The 23,280-nt window shown below is 39.2% G+C and overlaps 1 protein-coding gene across 2 annotated transcripts in view; it reads right to left on the bottom strand.

Annotated features, from left to right (window-relative positions):
- The window catches only part of LOC117205224 (zinc finger protein 423 homolog), a 136,577-nt gene that overhangs the window by 102,637 nt on the left and 10,660 nt on the right, over positions 1–23,280 (bottom strand). For both annotated transcript variants that reach the window (XM_033443419.1, XM_033443412.1), the window contains exons 2-3: positions 11,866–11,946; positions 11,535–11,597 (exon numbers count right to left, since the gene is read on the bottom strand). In XM_033443419.1, coding sequence (XP_033299310.1) covers positions 11,535–11,597; positions 11,866–11,946 — 144 coding nt within the window. The remainder of the gene's footprint in view (positions 1–11,534; positions 11,598–11,865; positions 11,947–23,280) is intronic.

Genomic DNA, 23,280 nt, shown 5'->3' with positions numbered 1-23,280 from the left:
AAATTTTTTCCTCGTTGCATTCGAGTATTGTCGACTGTTATTGATAATTGGTATTCATTTAGGCGATATAGAGAAATTTAATTATAAAACTCATTTATTAAGCTAAAAAGCGATATGAGAATATTTGAAACAAAGAACAGGATGAAACTATATTGTGTTACAATATTTTTATTAATAATTGTATTATTATTCTATTACGATATCTTCTATTCTATTCTTTGTTTTATATATTTTCATACCGATTTTCTTTTCGCTTAACAAAATATATAAATTTTATCTCATTAATTTTATTCACATTGCCAATGAATATGCGCTAATCATAAATAACGTTAATAACGATTGACAATAGCCGGATGTAGCCAGGAAAAATTTTCCTCGTCGATAACGGTTATCGGTAAGCAAAATAAAATTCGTGCCATCGATGAAAGTTTACTGATAACTAGAAAAGAAAACATTTCATTGATCATTTATATCGGTTACTGGTAACCAAAATTAAATTTCCTTCGTCGATAATGGTAGTTCGTGAACGAAATAAAATTCCCGTCACCGACGATGATTACCGGTAATCAAGAAAATCCTAATCATTCAGAATCCGTAACATATAATAATCATTGTTATCCGCAACAAAAATTTTCTCATTAAAGATATCAGCTCCTACACCGTAACATCTACAATCTGTAAGACTTGTAACGTCTGTTTAGAACGTTAAAGAACTGCATTATATCGTTACAAAAATACTCTCGCATAATACAATCATATAGAAATATGTACGATTCGCAAGACGAATGACCATTCGATCATTCGACCAACGGAGATTCAAGGAATTCGATTCAAGGTTCAACGTCTTCCGCTTGGACTGCCATCGATAACGTTTAATTTCAACCAATCTACGTGGTAACTTAAAAAATTCACCGGGCCAGCGAGCGATTGCAAGCGTTTTCAGCCCATCGGCTGGCACAGGTGCATCCGTATCGCGCGTGTAAAACGCGCATGTATCTTCCGGTCTCTTCTCCGCGTGTGCGTCTATCCGTGCATGTTCACCAAGCTCTCCTCTTCTCTCTTACGATGCAAGAGTAAGAAAGGGAGAGTTGAAGAGACGGGAGGGGGGATAAGGAAGAGGAACGATAGAAAGGGAGAGAAAAGGAGAAACCTAGAGTCGGTCCCAAGGGATACGTAGCGCTGTGCCATGGCCCGAGGCAGCTCGTCACCTGGGACAACCTTATATCGGCGAGTACAGTCGCACCGAGAAAGTGCCATTGTACCTAAAGCCGTTTTCCTTGCTCTTGATCAAGAGCCATTCAAGAACAAGCGCGATTCGCGACTCGAAACGATTCCTGGCTCTTTCTCGTAAACGATCGACGAGCTCATAGACAATTTGCAACTGCCATTAACTAGGATAGTTTGCCTCCCTATCGATTGACATTTTTCGGGTACCATTTTACGCATATATTGGCAATTATTGAATGGAATGTTTAAAGAAGTGGAGCGAAGTACGGCTGAATTTTGGAATTATGCGACGAGTTGTTACATAGTTTTACACAAAAGTGGTAACTCGAAATTACCATCGATAACAAGTACTGTTTCTCGGAAAGGAGCCAGAAATTGATAGATAATTTTTTTTCTAGAAATGAAACATTTCTCTCGTAGGTATTGAAAATATATCATAAATATATACATGACGGATTATTAAAAGAAGCGTTGAACGAGGTACGGCTGAATTTCCAAGTTACAGAATGAATTACCAAGGTCCCGGTATATCGGATGTATGTATAATACTATTAGCAAAAGTTTCCAAGCGATACGTTACAAATTACCAGCGAAAACACGCGTCCTCCCATCTCCATAAGCTAAGCTTCCTAAAGATCTCAAAAATTCACAACGCGACATTGAAAGCTCCTCCAGCGAAACTCCGCGCCCACGCTAACGTTCCACCAAAAACTTCCACCCGAGCTCGCACAAATGGAGTACAAAAGCGAAAAACAAAAACAGGAATGATACAACGAAAAGAAAAGAAGAATACGATATAACGGAAGAGAGAGAAAAAGAGAGAGAGAGAGGGAGAGAGAGAGACAGGGGAAAACGTAAACGAGATGAAGAGAAACGAGGAGTAACGTTGAAGTAGAGGTTGAAGAAGGATGAAGCAGCTGGCGAAGGGATGGTCGAAAAGGGGGTGGTGGTAGAAGGGTGGAAAGTGCGAAGAGGCAGCGGGGCCAGATCCCATGGGACTCCGTGCTCTCCTCTGGCGCTGCCAGCACTCCGGGAACGCGAAAGAGTGGCGAAGGGGTGAACGGGAGGGACGCAGAGGGTTGGCGGGAGTGGGTGGCGAATGGAGGGGGAAGAGGGAGAACTAATCAGCTCGACGCATGCGCACTGGGCTGCCCCGGTGGTCTCCAGGGATTCCCCTGGCATTCCCCATAATATACCCTCTCGCCCAACTCCCCTCGCGTGTGCTCTCCCGTCTCTCCACCCACCACCCCTTCCATCCACCTTCTTCCTCATCCCTGAGCGCCCTCTTTACCTCCGTGTCCTGCTCCTCCTGCACCTCTTGGATCTCTCACGTCGTGCGGCTATACCAGCTACAGGACTTTCCAACGTCCCGCGGGAAAACGGAGAACTCTTCTTCTCCCTTCTTCCTTTCTCTTGGTCGTTTACCGTCTCGTTTCGGCAAACTTTCTTCCGTAAGTTTTGCTTTTGTTGCTTTCGGTTTTGAGACTCACCGGTGTATTTGGCTCGATAAATTCGTCTATTTATTTGTTTCTTTTTCTTTCTTTTTTTCCTTTAATTTATTTATCCGGAGCCCCATTCACACCATCGAGGGTTACTCAACGACCACGGTTGTACGTAATTTTGTTTGTTACACTCGACGGGCAAACTCGTTATAATCCTTTTACTATAATCGTTATATTATACGTATTTCTTACTATATAACTCTCGTTATAATTCCTCTTTTAGAAGAAAGATAGACGCGAGTAATCGAGTGGTTGATTAACAATTAGAATCGCTGGGAACATGGTAGCTACGACCAGTTGCGGCTAGTACGTGATTAACAAGAAGTGACTAAGTACTTAAATAGAATTTAAATACCAAGAATTACTAACTGGTAAAATAAGAATAAAGACAATGCGACAGGCAAGATCTAAGGCGATATAAGAGGACGTTGGTGTGTTCAAAGCAAGAGAGATGGTTGCAGAAAGAGTTCGGTGGATGTATTGGCGTGTAATATCACACGGTTGAAGCAGCTAAAATAACCATACAATGCACGATGATGTTCTACTCGTGATAGTTCAGCATGATGTTTTTGGATGCAACACTAAGTTTAACTTTCTCTATAAATGTTTTGATTGGAAGAGTCGAAGCTGCAAGCACGACGTTGGTTCGGCTTTTCTTCGTTGAAATTTGGATTTCTACGAAGATCTCGTTTCACGACGCGAGCCTTTCCAACTTCGTACGACGAAATGAAGAACTCTCGCTCTATTTGGCTCTCCTTTTTTTCCCGCTTGATCGTTTACCGTCTCATTTTAGCCAGCTTCCTCCTCAAGCTTTTGCTTTCGTTGGTTTCAGCTTTAAGACACGTTATATTTGGATTGGCGAATTTATCTATTTACGCGTGTATCTGTCGATCGCAGAACTCGAAGTCAGAAGCACCACGCTAGCATTGGCTTCTTTCCGTTGAAATTTGGATTTTCACGAAGAGATCATTTTACAGTGCGGAGCTTTCCAACTTCGTACGACGAAATGAAAAACTCTCTTTCCTTTTGACTCTCCTCTTCTTCCCCCGATCGTTTACCGTCTCGTTTTAGCAAACTTCCTTCTTCAACCGTTGCTTCCGTTGTTTTTGCTCTTCAGACGCGTTGCTGTATCGTATTTACACTGACAAATTCACTTATTTATATATTTACTTCGCAAAGAGTTCAAGCTGCAAGCACGATGTTCTGGCCTGGCTTCCTTTTGTTCAAATTTGGATCTTCGTTTCACCGTATGCGACTTTTCAACTCTCTGTGAGGAAACGCGGAACTCTCTTCCCCTTTGGCTCTTCCTTTTTTCTCTCGATCGTTTACCGTCCCCTTTTAGCAAACTTGCTCTTTTCGTTTTTGGCTTCGAGACTCGATAGCGTGTTTGAAGTGGTGAATTTAGTTATCGATTAGAAGCGTGGAAGTTACAAGCACTATGTTGGTTTGGCTCCTTTTTGTTGAAATTTGGATTTCCATGAAGAGAGTTTTTTGCGGTACATGACTTGCCAACTTCCCAGGGGAAGATGGAGAACTCCGTTTCTCTGTTCTCTCTCGCTCGTTTACCGTCTCGTTCTGGCAAGCTTCCCGTCTTTTAAGTTTCCGTTTTGTTGATTTTCGTCTCGAAGCTTATTGGCGCGTTTAGACGGATAAATTTATTTATCCATCGCTTTGGCTCCTTTTTTTATCCAAACAATTTGCATTCCCATACGGGACAAGCTACGTATCGAGGGTACGTTATTTTCTTTGTATTCTTCGATCACGTTGATCTGTATTATCACGTTGGTGTATTGTAGGCTTTTTGGCGGGTTATCGGCAGATTTGTTGGTTAAAAAATGAAGCAAAGTAGATCGATATGAAATTGGAGAAGATGATTTGATATTGAAAAATTCGATAAAATGAAATTCGAGAAGAATGGGTGCGCGAAGATGTCACAGTTTTAACAGTTAATAGCGTGAGGTAAGAGCGATCTCTTAAAAATCGTCCAACAAAAACGTCGTCGGGTCGGTGTTCGTGACGAATTGAAATCTCTGACATTAAGAAAATGGGGGATCTCGGTTCTCCCAATGGGAGAGGTTGGCAGGTCCTCCAACCTGATGGTGGGCGACGAAAAATGAGAGGGCGGTAGGAAGATTATGCGAAAGCTGTTCGGGAAGCCGTGTCTCTCCTGTCTGTTAAATAATACTGATAAATACGGATACATTCGTTCCCTGGATGAAGTCCCAGTTTCTTCAAGAACATCCAGCGAAATGGAAACCGGTATTACGTACATTAATTAAGGAAAATTTTCATCAGGAACGTGAAGAATATTATTAACAGGAATACATTTTTCCAGCAACGTTTACTCTACTAGTTTCTCCTTCGAATTTAATAACGCCGACGTATCAATTAATTTATCGCTTATTTACGAACTTGCCCGTACTCTCATAATTTGTTATTATAGAAACGTATTTAATTTAGTTTTAGGAAAAGTGCAACGATGCTTTAAAGAAATACAAAAAATCAAGATAAAAATAAGGAATTGCTGAAAGAAAAAAAAAATGAATATGAAGTTTCAAGCTTTCACGTCCACATGCTAATTGATCAGATCCGAGCATATTAAATTTCGTATCATTTAGTTGTATTTCGACACGGCTAGGAAAATTTTATACTGTGAAAGCGAAATATAGAAGCTCGTTAAAAACCGCTTCATTGGAAAATGAGTACGTACTTTTTGCAACCACTGCAATCCTTTTGCGATCCTCTTTAAATATGTCTCCATGAGCTTGTTAATACAACGCAATATAACTGATAATCGCATTGATATAATTGATAATTCCACTTCGAACGCAGATTGTTTTATATCCCAAACGAGACAAATAAACGATGAAAAAAGAAATCGCCAGACACGGCGGGTTATATCAACAACGATTGAAGAATCAGTCCAACGACCATAAAATTACCGGACGCCATGCGTTAAAGAGACGTCACTTTTTACATCTACCACCATACAGTGATACATCACTGGGTGTACTCGCATTCACGTCAATTTAAGTCACCACAATCCCTGCCTATTCTCATTGTACGATAGATTGCTCATACACAGATTGCATTTAAAAAAAAATCGATAATTCTTTTAATTTAAACACGTCCACAAGTGACCAAGCACGTTCGTTAACAAGTCAAACGAGTAACTTAAGATCGACAGACAGCAGCCCTCCGCTTCCAACGATTCGTGAAACGTTTTCAAGAGCGACGATTCCCTTTCCATAAATCAAATTCTCAAAAAAAAAAAAACTCCAACGCCTACGCGACGCGTGCCCCTTTGTTAAGCAATAACGTACGCGCCTGGTTAATTCGTAATTGGCTGCATCTGGCCTGGCGAAAAAAGATTCGAAATAAAGGAGGATCGATAAAGAAGGTCGGATGTGAACGTGTTGTTCGAATAATCGAGACCCAGCGGGTTTCAGTCGCAACAGAAACCACCCTTCCATGGATAGCAAAAAAAAAAAGGAAAGAAAAGAGAAAGGAAGAAAGAAACTAACAGAAACCACCCTCGGAATTCTTTTGCTGGTCGTTGGTGCAAGGCGTTAACCTACCTCACCTCGACTACCAACGATCTTCAGGATGAAATCGAGTCAATATTCCCAGGATAATCGTAATACACGGACGATGCGCATCCCGATGTATCCTACGGAAAGATTCGTCATTTTATCTTTACGCTCTATTGATCATCGGCATAGGAGAAATAAATTTTTCGTCCTGAGAATTCTTTTTGTTTAAACGTTTAATCTTGTGCGTTTGTAATTCTTTGTTAGAATATTCTCGGATATTGCGAATTTTTAATTCGAGCATTAATAGGAGTTTGTAATTGGTAGTTTAATGACAAGGAACAACGTTTCTTCATATCTGTCACTGATCTCGTTTGTATCATTTCCCTTCGCTTTCAGTTAACAATTCGTCGTTTTTTATTTATCGTTTAGTACGAGTTGAAGCTTCGGTACGAACTCCACTGTAAGTGACTTTTAGTCGAAATAACAGAATTTTTCTAAATTAGATAAATTCATGGAGACTTGTACAATTTTGCTGAATTTTTCACTGTAAGACAAATTTAATCCATCACTCGTTACTCTCAAATTCTACTATGAATATAGAATACCTCTATCACCCTCGAAATAATAAAGTTTCTCTAAATTAAACAAATTCATAGGAGAACGACTGGTTCTTTTTCCCTCCAATTTTCCACTAAAAGGCAAGTTTCATTCATTGCTCCTAAGCTCCACCGATGAGCACGTGATTCTCTCTCTTTTCATCTTTAACTTCCAAACGAAACAATAAAAATTCCTCCAATTTGAATAAACACAAAGTATTGTCATTTCTTCGTGACGAGTATACTCGTCGGAAACGTCTAACTGGTTAGTTTCTGAGATCTCAATAATCGAAGAAGTCCACACTCAATAACGTGCCAGACGCGCGAACTTCATGAAGTGAATTTGAACTTAGTTTCTCAAAATTGAATTGCAAATATTTCCAGAATAACACTTACTTTTATTTTATCTCATTTACTGGAAATGCACGATATTAACCATATAAAATTTAGTCTCGTTCCGATTTAACTTTAAGCTTGAGTAGAAAGATCGTGGTGATATTCGTGTCGTTGAGATTTCATGATTTCACGTTTGACAAGCAAGCCCATATTTCGCATAATCTGAAGCAACTGTGCGATGCTTAGGGTTTGCCCTAAACTTACGAATGTAAGAAGCTGAACGGTCGTAACGCATGTAAAATGAACGTATACACATTTAAGCGAACCGATAAATATCGATTGCGACTGTCAATCTCGAAAATCTAACTTCTATCAAATCAGCAATAGGCGTAAACTCTGAGAACAATTTTTCCAATGACTTGACTAAAAACTTGCTTCACAAGCCTGATTCATCTTTTGTCTCATCACTAGTCATAATCCGCTAGCAAATTCGATTTCAAAATCGAACGGAGGACACGAGGCACGTTTCCGCGTCATTCTTTCACCCAGCAACCACGTACGCAACGTATACTAACAGTTTAATACACAACTCGTTAAACAATACCATCGTCCTTGGCGTCTATACAGGAAGATGAAGGAGCCTCGTATAATCTCGCCTAACGATTCCGCTGACAATCCTCGAGACCCCATAAAATTTCGTTGCCTGTTCTTACGCGAGCCAAACGAAGCCAAGCCACGCTGGCAATAGTAACAGCAGCAGCGGAGAAGCAACAACCGTTCGCAACGAAAGATTCGTTCCTTTTCCGCGTAGCCGAGACAGATCTTGCTCTTCCTCCCCGAGGAGAAGCGAGATCCGACTTTTATCCGTTCCTCCCTGTACCAGCCGATTATTATTTCAGCTTACCTTTCGCCAAGTGTACTTGCGTCCGCTTTATACTCCAAGGTAAAACCGGCTTGGAGGAGCTCGAAACGAGGTTGTATCCCCGAGGAGGCCACCGACTCCCAAGGGAGATGCCTCGGTGGTTCTCTCTCTCTCTCTTTCTCTCCCCTTTCCTACTCTTTGCCCCTCTTTCTCTCTGTCTATAGTTTCCCTCTTATTCGCTCTTTCGTTCCTACAGAACGGTATAGCGCGGCTGTCGTTGCTACTCGAGAGTGAAAACATCGAGGCACCTCTGTTTCTTTAATACACGGTTTCTACGTTTCTGTCTCTTTCTCTGTGTCTTTGTCTCTGTCTTTCTATATAGAAGCCATCGCCGCTCATTACAGAGGAACAAAATGACGCAACGTTAGCGACACGAGTTTTCCAGCTGCTTCTATTAAACTGGTCGTTGCTCGTTGTTGGAAGATAGCAGTGTAACAAGGACTCGGGTGGCTGCAGGATCATGGTTTATTTGGCTTAGCGTTAGCTAATGGAGTATCGATTTCAGGATCTCGGAATTTTTAGGCTACGACCGAGCCTGAGGTTTGCTGCGGTTGCGCTGCAACTTTCGGCCTCCGAGCTTTCGCAGTATCAGTCTGCGGATTTTTAGATTATCAGCCCCGAAGATCGGAGGATCTTGCAATTCTTGGTTCAGTTTGAAGGGAACTCGCGTTGATTCGTGAACGTTGCTGGAACTTCACGGTACTCGCTAATTGATGTGGAGAATTTGTTGAGTGGAGAACTTCTAACTTAGGTTTCACAAGACCCGGATCAGTTTGTCAAAGTTGTCAAAGTTGTTGGCTATGCAATTTTGAAAATTGCTGAATCTTAGAAGTTAGAAGAATCTTGTCCAAAGTTTCTAAAGAAGAAACTGTGCTTTGAAATATCCACAATTGGCACGCGTTTGCTTGTAATCAAAGAATTTAGGTAGTTTTAGCTCAGCTTTGTGAAAGACTCGAATCAGTTTGTCAAAGTCGCCAAAATTGACTATACAATTTTGAAGATCGCAGGATTTCAGAATTTTTCTGGCAAACTTATCCACTTTGAATCTCGTTACGGGTTTAGACAACAAAAAAATACTGCGCTTTGAAATATCCCAATTTACTGCAGAAAATTCACGCGTTCATTTCGGTGCGGTGCGACTCGATATAATTCGCGTAATCGAAATTTATCGCGTAGCTTCGACGTTTTGGCGTTACAAATGGACAATTTTTCGGTTAATATCCCATTCATTGTCAAGCATAATGGCTTTCGCATAGCTTTTTTTTCAGTGCTTACGATAGCAGTACAGTGTCACTGACTGTGTAGCAAAAAGAAAAAGACAGAATGACGTATCGAAAAAACAATCCAGGTCTATATCGCTTAAGATACTATTGTTTCCTAGCTATACCGTGGAGAGGACATATCGACATAATAAGCACGGTTGGATCACTTTCGCCACCTGAGCCCCTATTACAATTCTGAAAGGAATTGCCCTAGCTAACACTTCTTCTACACCCCATATGCTATATACCATATGCGTGAAGTAAATAGAAACTCCCCTTGTGGGATCACTTAATGATTTTAATGACATTACTACGTATAATGTAATTTCGATAATTTCTATAATTATGAACATATTAATTATTTTCGCTATAATTGTCTGCATTAATTTCTAAATATGATGAATAGATCGTTCATTACTAGACTCGGGATTTTTATGTATTTTTACATTTTTATGAACACAGCTAAAGAAATATAGGATCTGAGTAGAAACATTTGTTTCCTTGTAATAAACAGCCTATCTTAAATATTTTGTATATTTTTAGATTTTATACGCGCGGTGTAGATTTTCGCCCCTTCAAATTTCGAACATCCTAAAGAAATAAAAATTCACAATTTAATTATTATGTAATATACTCAAATGTTGTTACATATTGTAATACTTGTATACTACTATTATGCAATATATACAAATTACTTTATTTAAGAAATTTAAACAAACTTAAGAAATTTAATAATAAAAAAACACGACCGAGCCTAAAACGATTCAACGAATGTAACAGGGTTAAACAATCCCCTTGCTCAAATTTTTCGGGCCATTTATCAACGCGATATTTTGTAATTAGCCTACGGCTGTTTATACATTTGTAGGAAATTAACAAAATGTATAAACACGCTAAGTGGAGCAGATCTGTACGCTCAATTTTTCTTCTTGCGATCGTAGAAATCTAAGTGGAAATAAACATAAATAAATGAAGATTCTATTAACCAGTTACCTGTTGCGACCTCTTTCAAAATTAAGTATGTCGCGCAATGTAAGCGATGACGAGTATACTCGTCAAGCACCGAGTATACGTGGCTGTTATAACATAGAATTAACTTGTAAAGAAATGACTGTTTCACTTTGCAATTTTCAGCAATTACTAAATTCCAATCTAAAATTGTAGCTACCTTTTTTCGCAATATAAAGTATCGCCATATCTTCGCGACGACGAGTATACTCGTCAAAAACAGCTAACCGGTTAAAACGATCCAATTTCGCCGCTCTCTCGCCATTTATCCTCCTTTTGTTACGCGTGCGTCGCGGATAAATTTCGAACGATCGAGATGAAAACGAGCGAATGAAACGATCTGGTTGGGAAAGGAAAAAGGCGTGCGTCGACGAGGCACACGCGACACGCGAAAGGATCCAGAGGGGACAAAGGAATCCCATATTCATAGGGTCTAAGGTGGGTTGGTACGTTTCTTGAACGGCGACTACGAACAATGACGACGTGTCTGAACGCATTGTTGCGTCGCGAGGCAATGTCCCGCGAGGACTGATAAAAGTAATGCACCAGAATGCGGCAGAATGCACCGACCGCGCCTCCCTCAATTCCTGGCCCATTGTTACATCTGCATAACGATAGTCGTCTGCCGGCAGTGCTTCATTGTACCGAGTATATTCGATGCTCCAGAGAAGAAGATGCTCGCGGAAACCGATTCTTCCTTCTCACTGGGTTAACGCGTCGCTGTATACCCGAAATTAAAGCTAATCCGCCACCGAACCACGCTAAAATGATGAATTTCTTAAGTTTTCTGGCTTTGCAGTATAATACATCTTCTGGTCTGTATAAGTTCTTCTTCTTTTGGCTTCTTCGTCTAATTTGCTGGTAAAATATATGGTTTACGTCCTGATTTGATCATTGAGCAATTTGATTTGAGATCAAGCAATTATCAAAGATCTAACGAATAGCAAAGAAAATTTGAGATCTATAGGAATTTTGTCTAATCTTTTTGAAACGTGTGTGATGTATACCGTGGTTTATCGTCGAGTGGCCATTAAGCAATTGGCCAAAAATCGAACAAACGGCGAAGAAAATCTGAGATCTATAGAAAAGTGCGAGCAATGGAAAAATTAAAAATCTACAGAATCTATTGATAGAAGTCCTCGACTTACCCTCCGAATGTTGACTGAACGCTCTCTGCAGCTCCTCTTCTTCCTCTTCCTCCTCGTCATCCTCTGTAAAAGAAATTGTCAAATCATAAACCATATAATAATAATAATAATTTATAATTAATAATAATCATAATAGTATAGTATAGTATAATAATAATAGTAATCATATATAATTAATAAATAATCCACGAGTACTACTTAAAAAAGTACTTAATACTTTCTTCTTAAAAAAGAGTTACAAACAAAAGTGGAATATAACGAAAATCCAGTTAACTGTCTAGATTTAACGTAAACGTTGGCTAACGACGAGAAAGTATTTAGTAACACTCACGTTTAATTCCCGTTGTCTCATTATCCTGCTCGGTTACCTCCAGGACATTTTGCTCGTTCCCGTCGTCCCACTCTTCGTCTCCTGCGGAGAGACAAGCAACCATTAATTCCGTTTCATTTGCATATCAGCCACGAAGAATAAAATCTGTATTTGCGAAGGAAAAAAGGAAAGGGGTAAAAAAAAAAGAAGGGAAAAAGAAGACGAGGGGAAGAAAAGAGCAGCAACGAGCTACGAAATTGTAATTCTTCTCCCTTTCGAGCATGTGAACATTGCATACCATAAGATACATATACAGGGTGCCTCAAGCAACTTGACGCTAAAATAAAGATAGCGAAAGTCGATATTACGTGAGTTTGGGATTTTTTTATTTGATGGTGTTTAACAATGAAAATCGATTTATTTATTTCATTTATTAACGGTAATTGGCTTAATTATCGGTGGGTTTACCCATGTAATTAAATTGATTTATTATTATATGTTTGCTTATTTATTATTATTTATTGGTTTATTCATTGAAATATTTATTTGTTAATCGCGGCAACTGATGCGATTTATTGCATTATTTAATCATGATAATTGGTTCAGTTAGACTTATTTTTAGGTAAAAATAAGTTGATAAGTCCACGCTTCGTAATTGTAAATAAGTTGCCAATGTTTATGCATTTATGAAGCATGTAAATAATGCAGAAATTCCTAGAATGCAAAATACGTGGCATGCAAAGATATATATGAAATATTCGAAGCAAAACACTCGTCATAATATTTAAAGGGCGGAGCATAATTCGTTAATTGTTTAATTATATTCTACAATTTATATCCAACACCTATTCTGTAATTTGTATTTATTGTATAATTCATTCTCTCTATTATTCTACAATTTATATTCCTTGAATTGTAAACATAGAACACAAGAATTCCATTTATAGCTCAAAGTGAAATTTAATTTTTTTACAAAATTAGATTATACTGCAATTTGATGAGAAATATCATGACTAAGCGACAGCAACCAAATTTCGCAAATTAACTCGAATCGTCCGAATTACAACGATACTTCTAAAACGATTCCTAATACGAATATAAAAATATCTTGTAAGGCAAAACTGCGTCCAATACCTCTGTGCATGCATTAAGCGATGCTTCCCATCATTTTTTTTTTTTCACAAAAAAATATACACACATACTTGTGTTTTAAATCATTACACTTCTAGTATAAATAATTATAATTCTAGTTCTAGCCGGACACCCTGTACATATATATGTGTTGTGTGTATGAATATGAATTCCAAGTAACACGGCGAGAAACGATTAATAATACGCTTTTTGCAGACCGTCCAGCGGCGGATGAACAAGATTTGTGCGCCGAATGTAACGACGCGAATAAGTTTAACTTTAACGAACTACGTTTCATCGTGAAATACCGGGTGAATTTGCGAGGTGCGAGTAAAATGTTTGATAACAAATTCGTCACATAGAACTGATTAAAATGGATTATCATTTTAATCAAAATTATTCGCAACGGTATTAAATTAATATAACAATGAACTTTCCTTATTCGCGAACGAACAATTGTAGTTTCTTCTCTCGTTAAAACATAGCGAACGAAATTCTACTGATAGACAGCGAAATTAATTCATGATGTTCTTCGTCCACTTAAAAATATGTCTTCGAGACAATTAACCAGTTAGCTGTTCGAAAACTGTGTTCCTAAAATGTGTCGCGTAAGGTAAGCGACGACGAGTATACTCGTCAAGCACGGAGTATGTGTGGCTGTTATAACATAGAATTAAGTTGTAATGAAACGACTGTTCTATTTTGTAATTTTTGTAGCAGCAAATTGAAGCTATTTTTACACGTGACGAGTATACTCGTCGTAAGACAAAATATTGCCGTTGCTTCGTGACGAGTATATCCGTGGGAAACAGCTAACTGATTAATCAGAAAATAAATCCGGCTCTTCTCAATACATTACGAATTCGTTTACACTAACGAGATTAATCCATAATGTATTTTCGAAAATAATGTTCAAAGTATCATCTAATTCCTAGTTCATACGATCAATCAGCACGTGGACCATAATTTGCAAACAATCACGACCACGAATACTCGTGTGCATATTCGCACAGCATTGCCTTTTTCAATTTCTAATTTATGTTTAGAACTGATCCGACTAACAATTGTCAACAGGTTCGATTTTCAAACAAACAAAATTGCTGAAACAGCAATTCAATTTTCCCGCCTGGTATCGTTTAATCTTTCGGAATCTGTAAACGATGATCGCAATCCCAAATACCCAAATGCAAACGCATTGATCGACGTACCGGTTGTAACGAACGTTCTCGTTAAACGCTGAAATCAGTCTACTTTTTCCGCTCGAACATGCAGAAAAAAGAAGAAAAATAAGCAAAAAGAGAGGAAAAATAGAAAAGCGAGAATAAAACAAATCCGCATTCGACACCTTGGAAAACAGTGGCAATCGGTCGGAGTGGCAAGTTCATCCTGTGAAAAGCTGGTTTGGGGGCGCGGAGAGAGAGTTTGAATGAGACCAATGTGAAAGAGGTAGAGGGCGGATGCAAAATAACAAACGACCTGTTGGCCACGTGGACAGGGGTGTAATTTTTTAAGTTTAATTTTGTGGTCCCACGTGACAAACGGATGGCTCTACTATACGGCAGCCCACGTCAGTACGGTGCGTGGGTATATTTCATGTTGAAAACACGGCTCGTCGTTTCGTGTTTGATGATATACAGGCAACGAGCCGTTGCGAGCCAACTTGCTCATCTACCCTATTACGCAACGATGAAATTCGACGACGATCCTTTAGCCTGGCCTCCTGCGCGTTACTGAATGAACGATGGTGATTCTATGTTTCGTCTTAAAATACATTGTGCGCCTAAATTCGCGGTACGTCGAGCGACGTCAGGAAGAACAAGACGAAATTCAGCAATAACGAAATTACGTTGACGGTTTCTTTCTCGAGAAAATCGAATTCCAATACTTGTCTGATATAAGCGTATTTGATCAATTCTCGGATTATTGTGTGTACGGAAATAAGTCGAAAACGAAGAGTACAACTTTCTCGTTTGAAATCCCGTTCTTGAGAAGATCGAGTGCTCGCTCTGCGATGATAATTGTCCATTAGCTTAGACAAAGATTAAACCAATGGAAAACCAAAGTAAACGCGGATAAAGGCAAACACATTACATCCACTCTAAGGAGTGGCGTTGTAGGCTACGATAGCTCTCAATAATACTACAAATGTCTCAAACAACAACAGTTACCTACTTAGAAATCCACTTAGACTCTCGACTAACGTGGAAACAACACGTACGCGGCAAGATCGACCAGATTAGAAATCGGAAGGAAGAATATGTATTGGCTTATCAGAGCAAACGTGGAAAATTAAGTACAGATAACCAACTTCTCGTCTACGGAACAATCGTCAAACTAATTTGGACGTACGATATCGATCCGCGGAACACGGCTGCTGAGAGCCACATCGCTAAATTAGGAGCTTTACGATCTATCATGTCCAGGACCATAGTAAACGCAACGCGGCATGTGTGACATGACGAACCCAGTAAAGATCTGAAGATCAGTTCAGTGGCTGAGGAAATTATACGCTTGTGTAGCTAGTCTATAGTGTTCAACTATTTACCATTAGAAGGTAATACTACATATGAAAGAGTGAACCAAAAAACTAATGGCACCCTCGGTCAATTAAGTTGCACGAAGGCCACAAACAATGTATAACCAGTTAGACGTCTCCGACGAGTATACTCGTTACGAAGAAATGGCGATATTTTTAAAATATATTTTATATCAATATCAATTAAAATATATTTAAAAAGCATAGAACAGTCTTTTCATTACAACTTATTTCTATGTTATAACAGCCACATATACTCTGTACTTGACGAGTATACTCGTCGTCGCTTACCTTACGCGACATATTTTAGGAATACACTTTTTAATGAGATCGCAACAGCTAACTGGATAAACAAAATTGTAAATCCACTGAATGGAACTCCATATGACAATCGGAAACCATTGTCACGCTAATTCGTAATTCGTGTCGCTGATAGCCTCAACAGCTTATGCGACGTTAATTAATAAATACATTTTAAAAAAGGGAGAAAAGAATAGATTAGACAATGGTCGTAACAACCTAGCCGAGAGACTCTGCACAAACAACCTACCTAAAAGACTGCACAGAAGGCATCCTAACGAACCACGATAATAAAACAACACTCTTGATCGCAAATCTACTACACTTAAGACTGTTGTATGTGCAGATGATCTGTAACGAGAAAGCACGTACGCGTAATATTTACGATGAACCGCTAAATATATTTGCCGAATCTCCTAACAGGACAAATTATAAAGTTCACTGAGGTAAAAGAAAAGAAGGAAAATATTCTGCATTAAACGCGTTCAAATTCGACTTTCTTGAAAAAGAGGCTTCGAACGAAAAAATTGTATCCTACGTTTTCGGCTCATTCTCGCGCGTAGAATAACCTGCTGCCAACTTTCCATTCCTATTTAATCAAGAATTAATCAAACGCGCGTATGCTTGACGAGTTACCAAATTTCTCGAACGCGAAGTCTGCAACGCGATTTCATTATTCTTGATTCTCATCTCATTTTGGGTCTCAGAGTCCCTCTGATCGTCGCTGTAACCGCGAATTTACACCGACCGTGGTATATTCTAGCCACTATCAATCAAAACCTAGTCTCTTGAAACACGACGAAGAACAGCACCGGGGTAAGAAGAAGCTCTACCTTCTTTTTAACACGCGATAATCGCGAAACTTTGATGAAGAGAGTTCCAGCGAGAGCCTTACGGCTTTCGGCGAAGCTTGTACGTCGAGGAAAGAAAGCTTGTACGTCCATCGACTTTATTGGAAAGAGCCACGGGAGAAGGAGAACATCTTCCTCTATGGATGGAGCATTAGCTTGGAGACGTGAAACAACGAAGAGCAGCAAGGGATGGAAGATACTAGGTCTTAAATATTCTACAAGACATCAAGCCAAGGCAGCACACTATGTCGAGCACCCTTGGATTGAACCTTTGCACCCTCCGCCCTGTCAGCTGTCAAGCTGCTTCTGTCGAGCAGCTCTCGCGTTTCATGCCACCTAGGATACCACGAGAGTTAATGCTTCATCCATCATCGAGGACTCCTACTAGCAACGACTTTTCCATCGGCTCTCTCAACCTTGTCTCCCTAATTGCTCCTACAAACTTCTACCTCTCATCCTCTGTTACTGCGCTTAAAGGCTTGCATCAGTTATTCGTAGGAATCTCGCGGTTCGTTCTTCCTGCAATTGTTTAACCCCTTCGGTTGAAGAAACAGCACACACAGCGTTCGCGCTATTACTAGCGAGCGTTTTCCTCGTAAACGATGAATAATGCGAGGAAAAAGCGAAAGAGGAAGAAGATGAACAGTTCGAAGTATTCGCGATAATATTTTCGCGCAAGGGCAAAAATGCAGGTACGCTTCGCAGTTGTATTATTCTTTTAAATGGGAACTTACTTGTTTTTATCGTAAAACCCATCGTAAAACCAGCCATTTCATACTCGGCAACCTAATAGAATCCAGAAAATTGGAAGATCAAGTAAAATAAGTTTCAGGTGAAAAAATTCGAAATATTCATGGAACTACCCCTTTCGTATGCAACCCGGTAGACTGCAATCGTCGTAACTAGCTGCGAAAATCAAATAAGAAAATTGTAAACCCTCGTAAAACCACCCATTTCATATGCGTGAAGCTAACAGAATCCAAAAAATTGGAAGATCAAGTAAAATAAGTTTCAGGTGAAAAAATTCGAAATATTCATGGAACTACCCCTTTCGTATGCAACCCGGTAGACTGCAATCGTCGTAACTAGCTGCGAAAATCAAATAAGAAAATTGTAAACCCTCGTAAAACCACCCATTTCATATGCGTGAAGCTAACAGAATCCAAAAAATTGGAAGATCAAGTAAAATAAGTTTCAGGTGAAAAAATTCGAAATATTCATGGAACTACCCCTTTCGTATGCAACCCGGTAGACTGCAATCGTCGTAACTAGCTGCGAAAATCAAATAAGAAAATTCGAAACCCTCGTAAAACCACCCATTTCATACGCGTGAAGCTAACAGAATCCAAAAAATTGGAAGATCAAGTAAAATAAGTTTCAGGTGAAAAAATTCGAAATATTCATGAAACTACCCCTTTCGTATGCAACCCGGTAGACTGCAATCGTCGTAACTAGCTACGAAAATCAAATAAGAAAATTCGAAACGGTCGTAAAGCCACTCCTTTCATGCGCACCAACCTAATAAAACTGGAAAGATCGACGAAGCAAGTAAAATATAGCGCTGATAAACCAGTTAGCTGCAAGTTTCACGCTGACTTCGGTCACGAATGTATCCGCACATCCGCGTTATCGAAAACAGCAACGTACTCGCAGGTTAAGCCGCAATATGCAGTTACCCTCGTACGAGACATCTACGTGGGTCATAATAATACATCCGTTTAACGTTAGACAGGGCCAACAATCTCGAAGGTAAAGAGGGGTTGAGATTGCGCGAGCTGTATTTTCCAGAGCTTAGATCGGAGAACGTCTTTGTCCTCCGGAAACGGTCTGCCTCCCAAACCGGATACCGATGCTACGTGCCTTCTTACCTATCTTCTTACGTGCTCATATCCGTAACGCACACGTGGTTCAAAGCCAATCCCCTTTACCTTTACGATTATTGCCCGGACCAAGCTGTTTTACCTCGCAATTGTTTACTATATTTACGACGAATCAAATTTGAAAAGGAGATACGTATACGAGGAAGGCGAATGAACGAAACTAGATGTGTGGAAATTTAATAGTGGAAATTTTATTAGATAGAAAGCAGGAGAGCAGAGGAGTAATGAGAGTAAGGATGTTGTTGGTTGAAATTCATCTTTTAGGATTATTTGTGTCATTTGTTCGCGATAAGTAACTTTATCGAAGTAATTTATTTGTTTGTTGAGAAATTGGTCGTTACAATTATGTACTCAGATAACGAAATTGAGAAATTCGTACGTAGAATGTAAAACAAATGAACGAAATTATGTATAATAGTCGAGATTCTATTATTATTCAATTAAAATTAATCTGTTACTATAAAAGTAGAGAAGCAATGATGTACAAATATTATTCATGAAAATTTACTCTCTGAGATTTAGAATTATTTGTTAATAATTTCTTAATAATAAGTAGCCTTGTGCAGGTAATTCAGTTCTATTTATTGTGAAAGACGAACCGTTTATTAGTTATAAAGGAATGAAATTGAGAAGCGCAAAAAGTGGAGTTGATTAGTTTAGCATCTGGAAAGCTCGTTCGTTTCTTTAAGATGAAGAACATGAATGAGATAGAGAGACAGGAAACTGACTCGTTGACAAAGGAAATTGACAACAACAACTGCTAGTGTATTTCTAGCGTAAAATGGAATAATTATAATACGTGTAACCGTAATCTGAAGGACTGTAACAAATTACACATTATAAAACCCGTATAATACGAATGTAAATAATAGATTTACAATGAGAACACAGAGAAGATAAAAACAATGAAAAGCATCGAATTTGTACTAAATATCGTTCTAACACTTACGTCCGGCAGTGTATGTATATCTCATCAACCAATTGCCACAAATTCCCAATTACCAAACCCAAACCCACCCACGAACCCAATATCTATCCTCCGAACAGCCCAACGAATTAAGCTTGCCTAACCCAAGGCTTAACCGGAAGCTGCAATTTCCCTCTGCCTATATGGTTACCATCTTCGTCCTTGGCACACCCATGGAATATCAAAACACTTTTCTCTTCCCTTTAGTATGCATCTCTGTTACAAATTCGATCTGTCGTAAATATGGTAAACAATTGGGCTGCGAGGTAAAACAGTCGAATCATTGTTACCTGGACGATAATCGTAAAGGTAAAGGAGATTGCACTATCATCCACGTGCGCATGCCGGTATGCGTGTTTCGCTTGATACATAACATAATGGGCACGTAAGAAGACACGTAAGAAGAAGAAATTACGTGCACAGCGACGCAAAGATTTATCGTGGTTGTTCTCAAAGTTTGTAGATAATATTTTGTAGATATTTTGACATACAGCGTGTGGAAAGATGTAGACGTAAAATACGTAGTTATTTAGACGTGAAGATAGCGAGGAACACTCGAGTAATTGAATTTCACAATTAACCTGTTTGAAAAGCGTACACGTAAAATGTGTCGAGAAAAAGTAAGAGATGACGAGTATAGCCGTTGTAACACAAAATATTGCCGCTTCTTCGCGACGAGTATACTCGTCAGAAACAGCTCACTGGTTAAGAGAAACACGCTAGTGCTTTTGATGAATATGCGAAAATTACGTTTTTATTTTTTCATACGATAGAGAGTTCTAATTTTATGTAAGAGAAAAAGGGATTTAAAATAGTTATAAGGATAGCTGAACGAAATGGAAGTTCTCTCGACGTAAAAATGATAAGAAACATCCAAAAGTTGAAGGAATTTTTGTATTCGCTGAATACAACACGATGTAGCCAGAGTATGGGAAATTGTGTTCGAGTTAATATCAAAGAAACGTATTATTATAAGCCGATCTATATGCACGAGGATGATAACTGCATATTGAGACTAAACCCTCCTGTAACAAGAATCTTGAGCAGAGATATTTTAGGACGCGATATACATGTAATATGCAAGGATGTTTCTTTCCTGTGCTTCGAATGTAAAATCTTGAGTTACGAGGATCCGGTTATTCTTAAGTTTTTCTACTTATCTTCTTCTCTATCTTTATTATTATCTACTTCGCTATCTTCGTATTTTCTTCTTTTCTCTTTTCTTGCTTATATTATGCAACACAATAAGCAAACTACGGATGTCCATAGAAGTTTATTTTTTTTTTTTAGAAACATAACTAAAGAAGCTTAACCCACATAGAAGCCCGTTTCGTCTATTAAATATTGAAACAATAACTTTACTTTCGATATTATTTTGCGTTATTTTCATATAAAATTTTCCATTTTGCATAAAATACTATTTTATGGAATACATCCTTTATATTTCCATGCCTTTAAATTTCCCATAAAATGTACAGATGTATCGCAGTCTACGTATAAAATATCAATATAACGGGCAGAATTATTTTTTCTTTTTTATTCTTTTTTTTTTTTTTTTTTGCAAATTACGAAGGATTACTGCGTTACACGTTTTGGTTTCGAGCAATTAAATAACATATTCGCTATAGACAAATCCATCAACGTCCAGAGCAATTTAAACCTCCCAAAACCACGCGTTCTCCATCGATACGTTTCGACTGTAACCCTCCAAACTGTACCTCACCCCTTTCGTTCCACCCTTGCTATGTTACGTATTACGATGTTATAGTATTGCCCAATAGATCGAGGTTATAAAACCAGGCAAGCGTCAAAATTTCCATGTCTCGAAACCTCTAGACGAATGAATAGAAATCTGAGAAGATAACATCTGAAATTTCAGTCAGGGCCAGATGAAGTAGGAATACGTGTTTGCTATGCGTGAGTCCTTGATTTCAATTTTTTTGCCTTCAAATTTCTAATTTAAAATTCAAGTATCTAATTCGAACACTTAAATTCAAATTTGTGGTTCAAGTTTCTAATTAATAAAGAAAGAATAAATCTCTATTTATAATAAATAGTCATCGAGCTGTATTTAATTTTCCTTCTCTAGAAACTTTCGTTTCCTTATAATGTCTAAAACCTGCTCCTCGATAACGACCCCTTCGCTAAACAAATCCTCTATTTACAATAAATAAAAATAAAATCTCTATTTATAATAAATAGTCATCGCGCTGTATTTAATTTTCCTTCTCTAGAAACTTTCGTTTCCTTATAATGTTTAAAGCCTGCTCCTCGATAAGGAACCCTTCGCTAAACAAATCCTCGTAACTTTTCTCTAACGTCCTCCTCTGTCTCATGCTTTATCTATTATCTACAGTGTGAGAATAAAAATCCACAACAAGAGAAACTATCAAATATTCGAGATTTATAATACAAATATTGAAATACGTAGCAAGCATAGTCCAAAGAACTAGATCACCTTACGCAACTATCCTCTAACGTTCTCTTCTTTTAACATTCTCAACTTTCTCCCCTTTTCTTTACTGATAATAAAAAGAAATCCAAGCGTACTATAGCATAACACAGGAAAAATAGCGCAGCATAAAATTACCAAAAAATGTGAAAATCCCGGATGATATTACACGACTGTCTCTAACATCTTCCTGCTTCATCTTCTCCTTATCGAAATCCAACTTAAGTAGCGCAGTGTACAGATTAATTCAAACATAAGGGTCATAATGAAAATCCGGGGAACCCTAACCGCCATTCCCCTTCCAACCCATCTTCCTCCTTTTCCCATCGATCAAAATAGCAAATAAAATCTAAGACGTATTATAAAACGTATTATAAAATACATCTTGCAGAGTAAAGTTTGGACGAAGAACAGTAAGAAAGAAGGTGCAAGGTCTGACGATTACCCTCTGCTGGTTACGATAATCTGGCTAACGATATCTCGTGGGGATCACGGGGTCGCGTCGAGACGTCGGTCCCGGTGGCTGAAGGCGGGGACGGTTACGAAGCCAGCAGGGTTTCCCAGTCATTAATCGATATGCCGTGAATAAAGGAGAGACCGTCCTGCGGGTTATCCGGAGCGACTGCTATCTCTGCTCCCCGGTTGCAGCCCGCCGTACGTCTTGGACTCGTGACAGCCAGCCAGACAGCCGAGAGAGCAGCCATTGGGAAAGGCTCTGCTCTGCTCTGCTCTGCTCTGCTCTGCTCTGCTCTGCTCTGCTCTGCTCTGTTCTGCTCTGCTCTGCTCTGCTCTGCTCTGCTCTGCTCTGCTCTGCTCTGCTCTGCTCTGCTCTGCTCTGCTCTGCTCTGCTCTGCTGTGGTCTGGTCTGCTCTGATCTGCTTTGCTCTGCTCTTGCTCTGGCGTGCTGTGCCGTAGATGGCTGACTGGGTGGCTGGTACAAGGGAAGTCGAGCTAATTCCCGAGGGAACCTAACCCCGGCCAGCTCTGACGCGGGCTCAGACTCCCTCGGGAGCAGCGCATCCACCGACGAACACCCTCTGGCTCCGACACGCTACCTGGAGCAGCCGGGATATTGCGGGATAACTTTGGCCCCACCGTTGCCTACAGTCAGCCATGCTAAAACACTTATCCTTCTTGTCGTTCTTCCTCTTCGCCTGCTTTGTTTTGTCTTTGTCCTCGTGGCGGATAGCCTTTCCGATTATTGATCGACTCGGAATAATTATAATTATAATTGGTTTGGTAAGTTAGATGGAACAGGCAAGGTACCGTAGAATAATGGCACACGCGTAACACACGATATGCTAAAGCATATAGAACTG

Source organism: Bombus bifarius, unplaced genomic scaffold (assembly GCF_011952205.1).
Source record: "Bombus bifarius isolate JDL3187 unplaced genomic scaffold, Bbif_JDL3187 scf7180000007966, whole genome shotgun sequence".
In the NCBI taxonomy this organism is placed as follows: Eukaryota; Metazoa; Arthropoda; class Insecta; order Hymenoptera; family Apidae; genus Bombus; species Bombus bifarius.
This window is presented reverse-complemented; position numbering and strand designations above follow the sequence as displayed.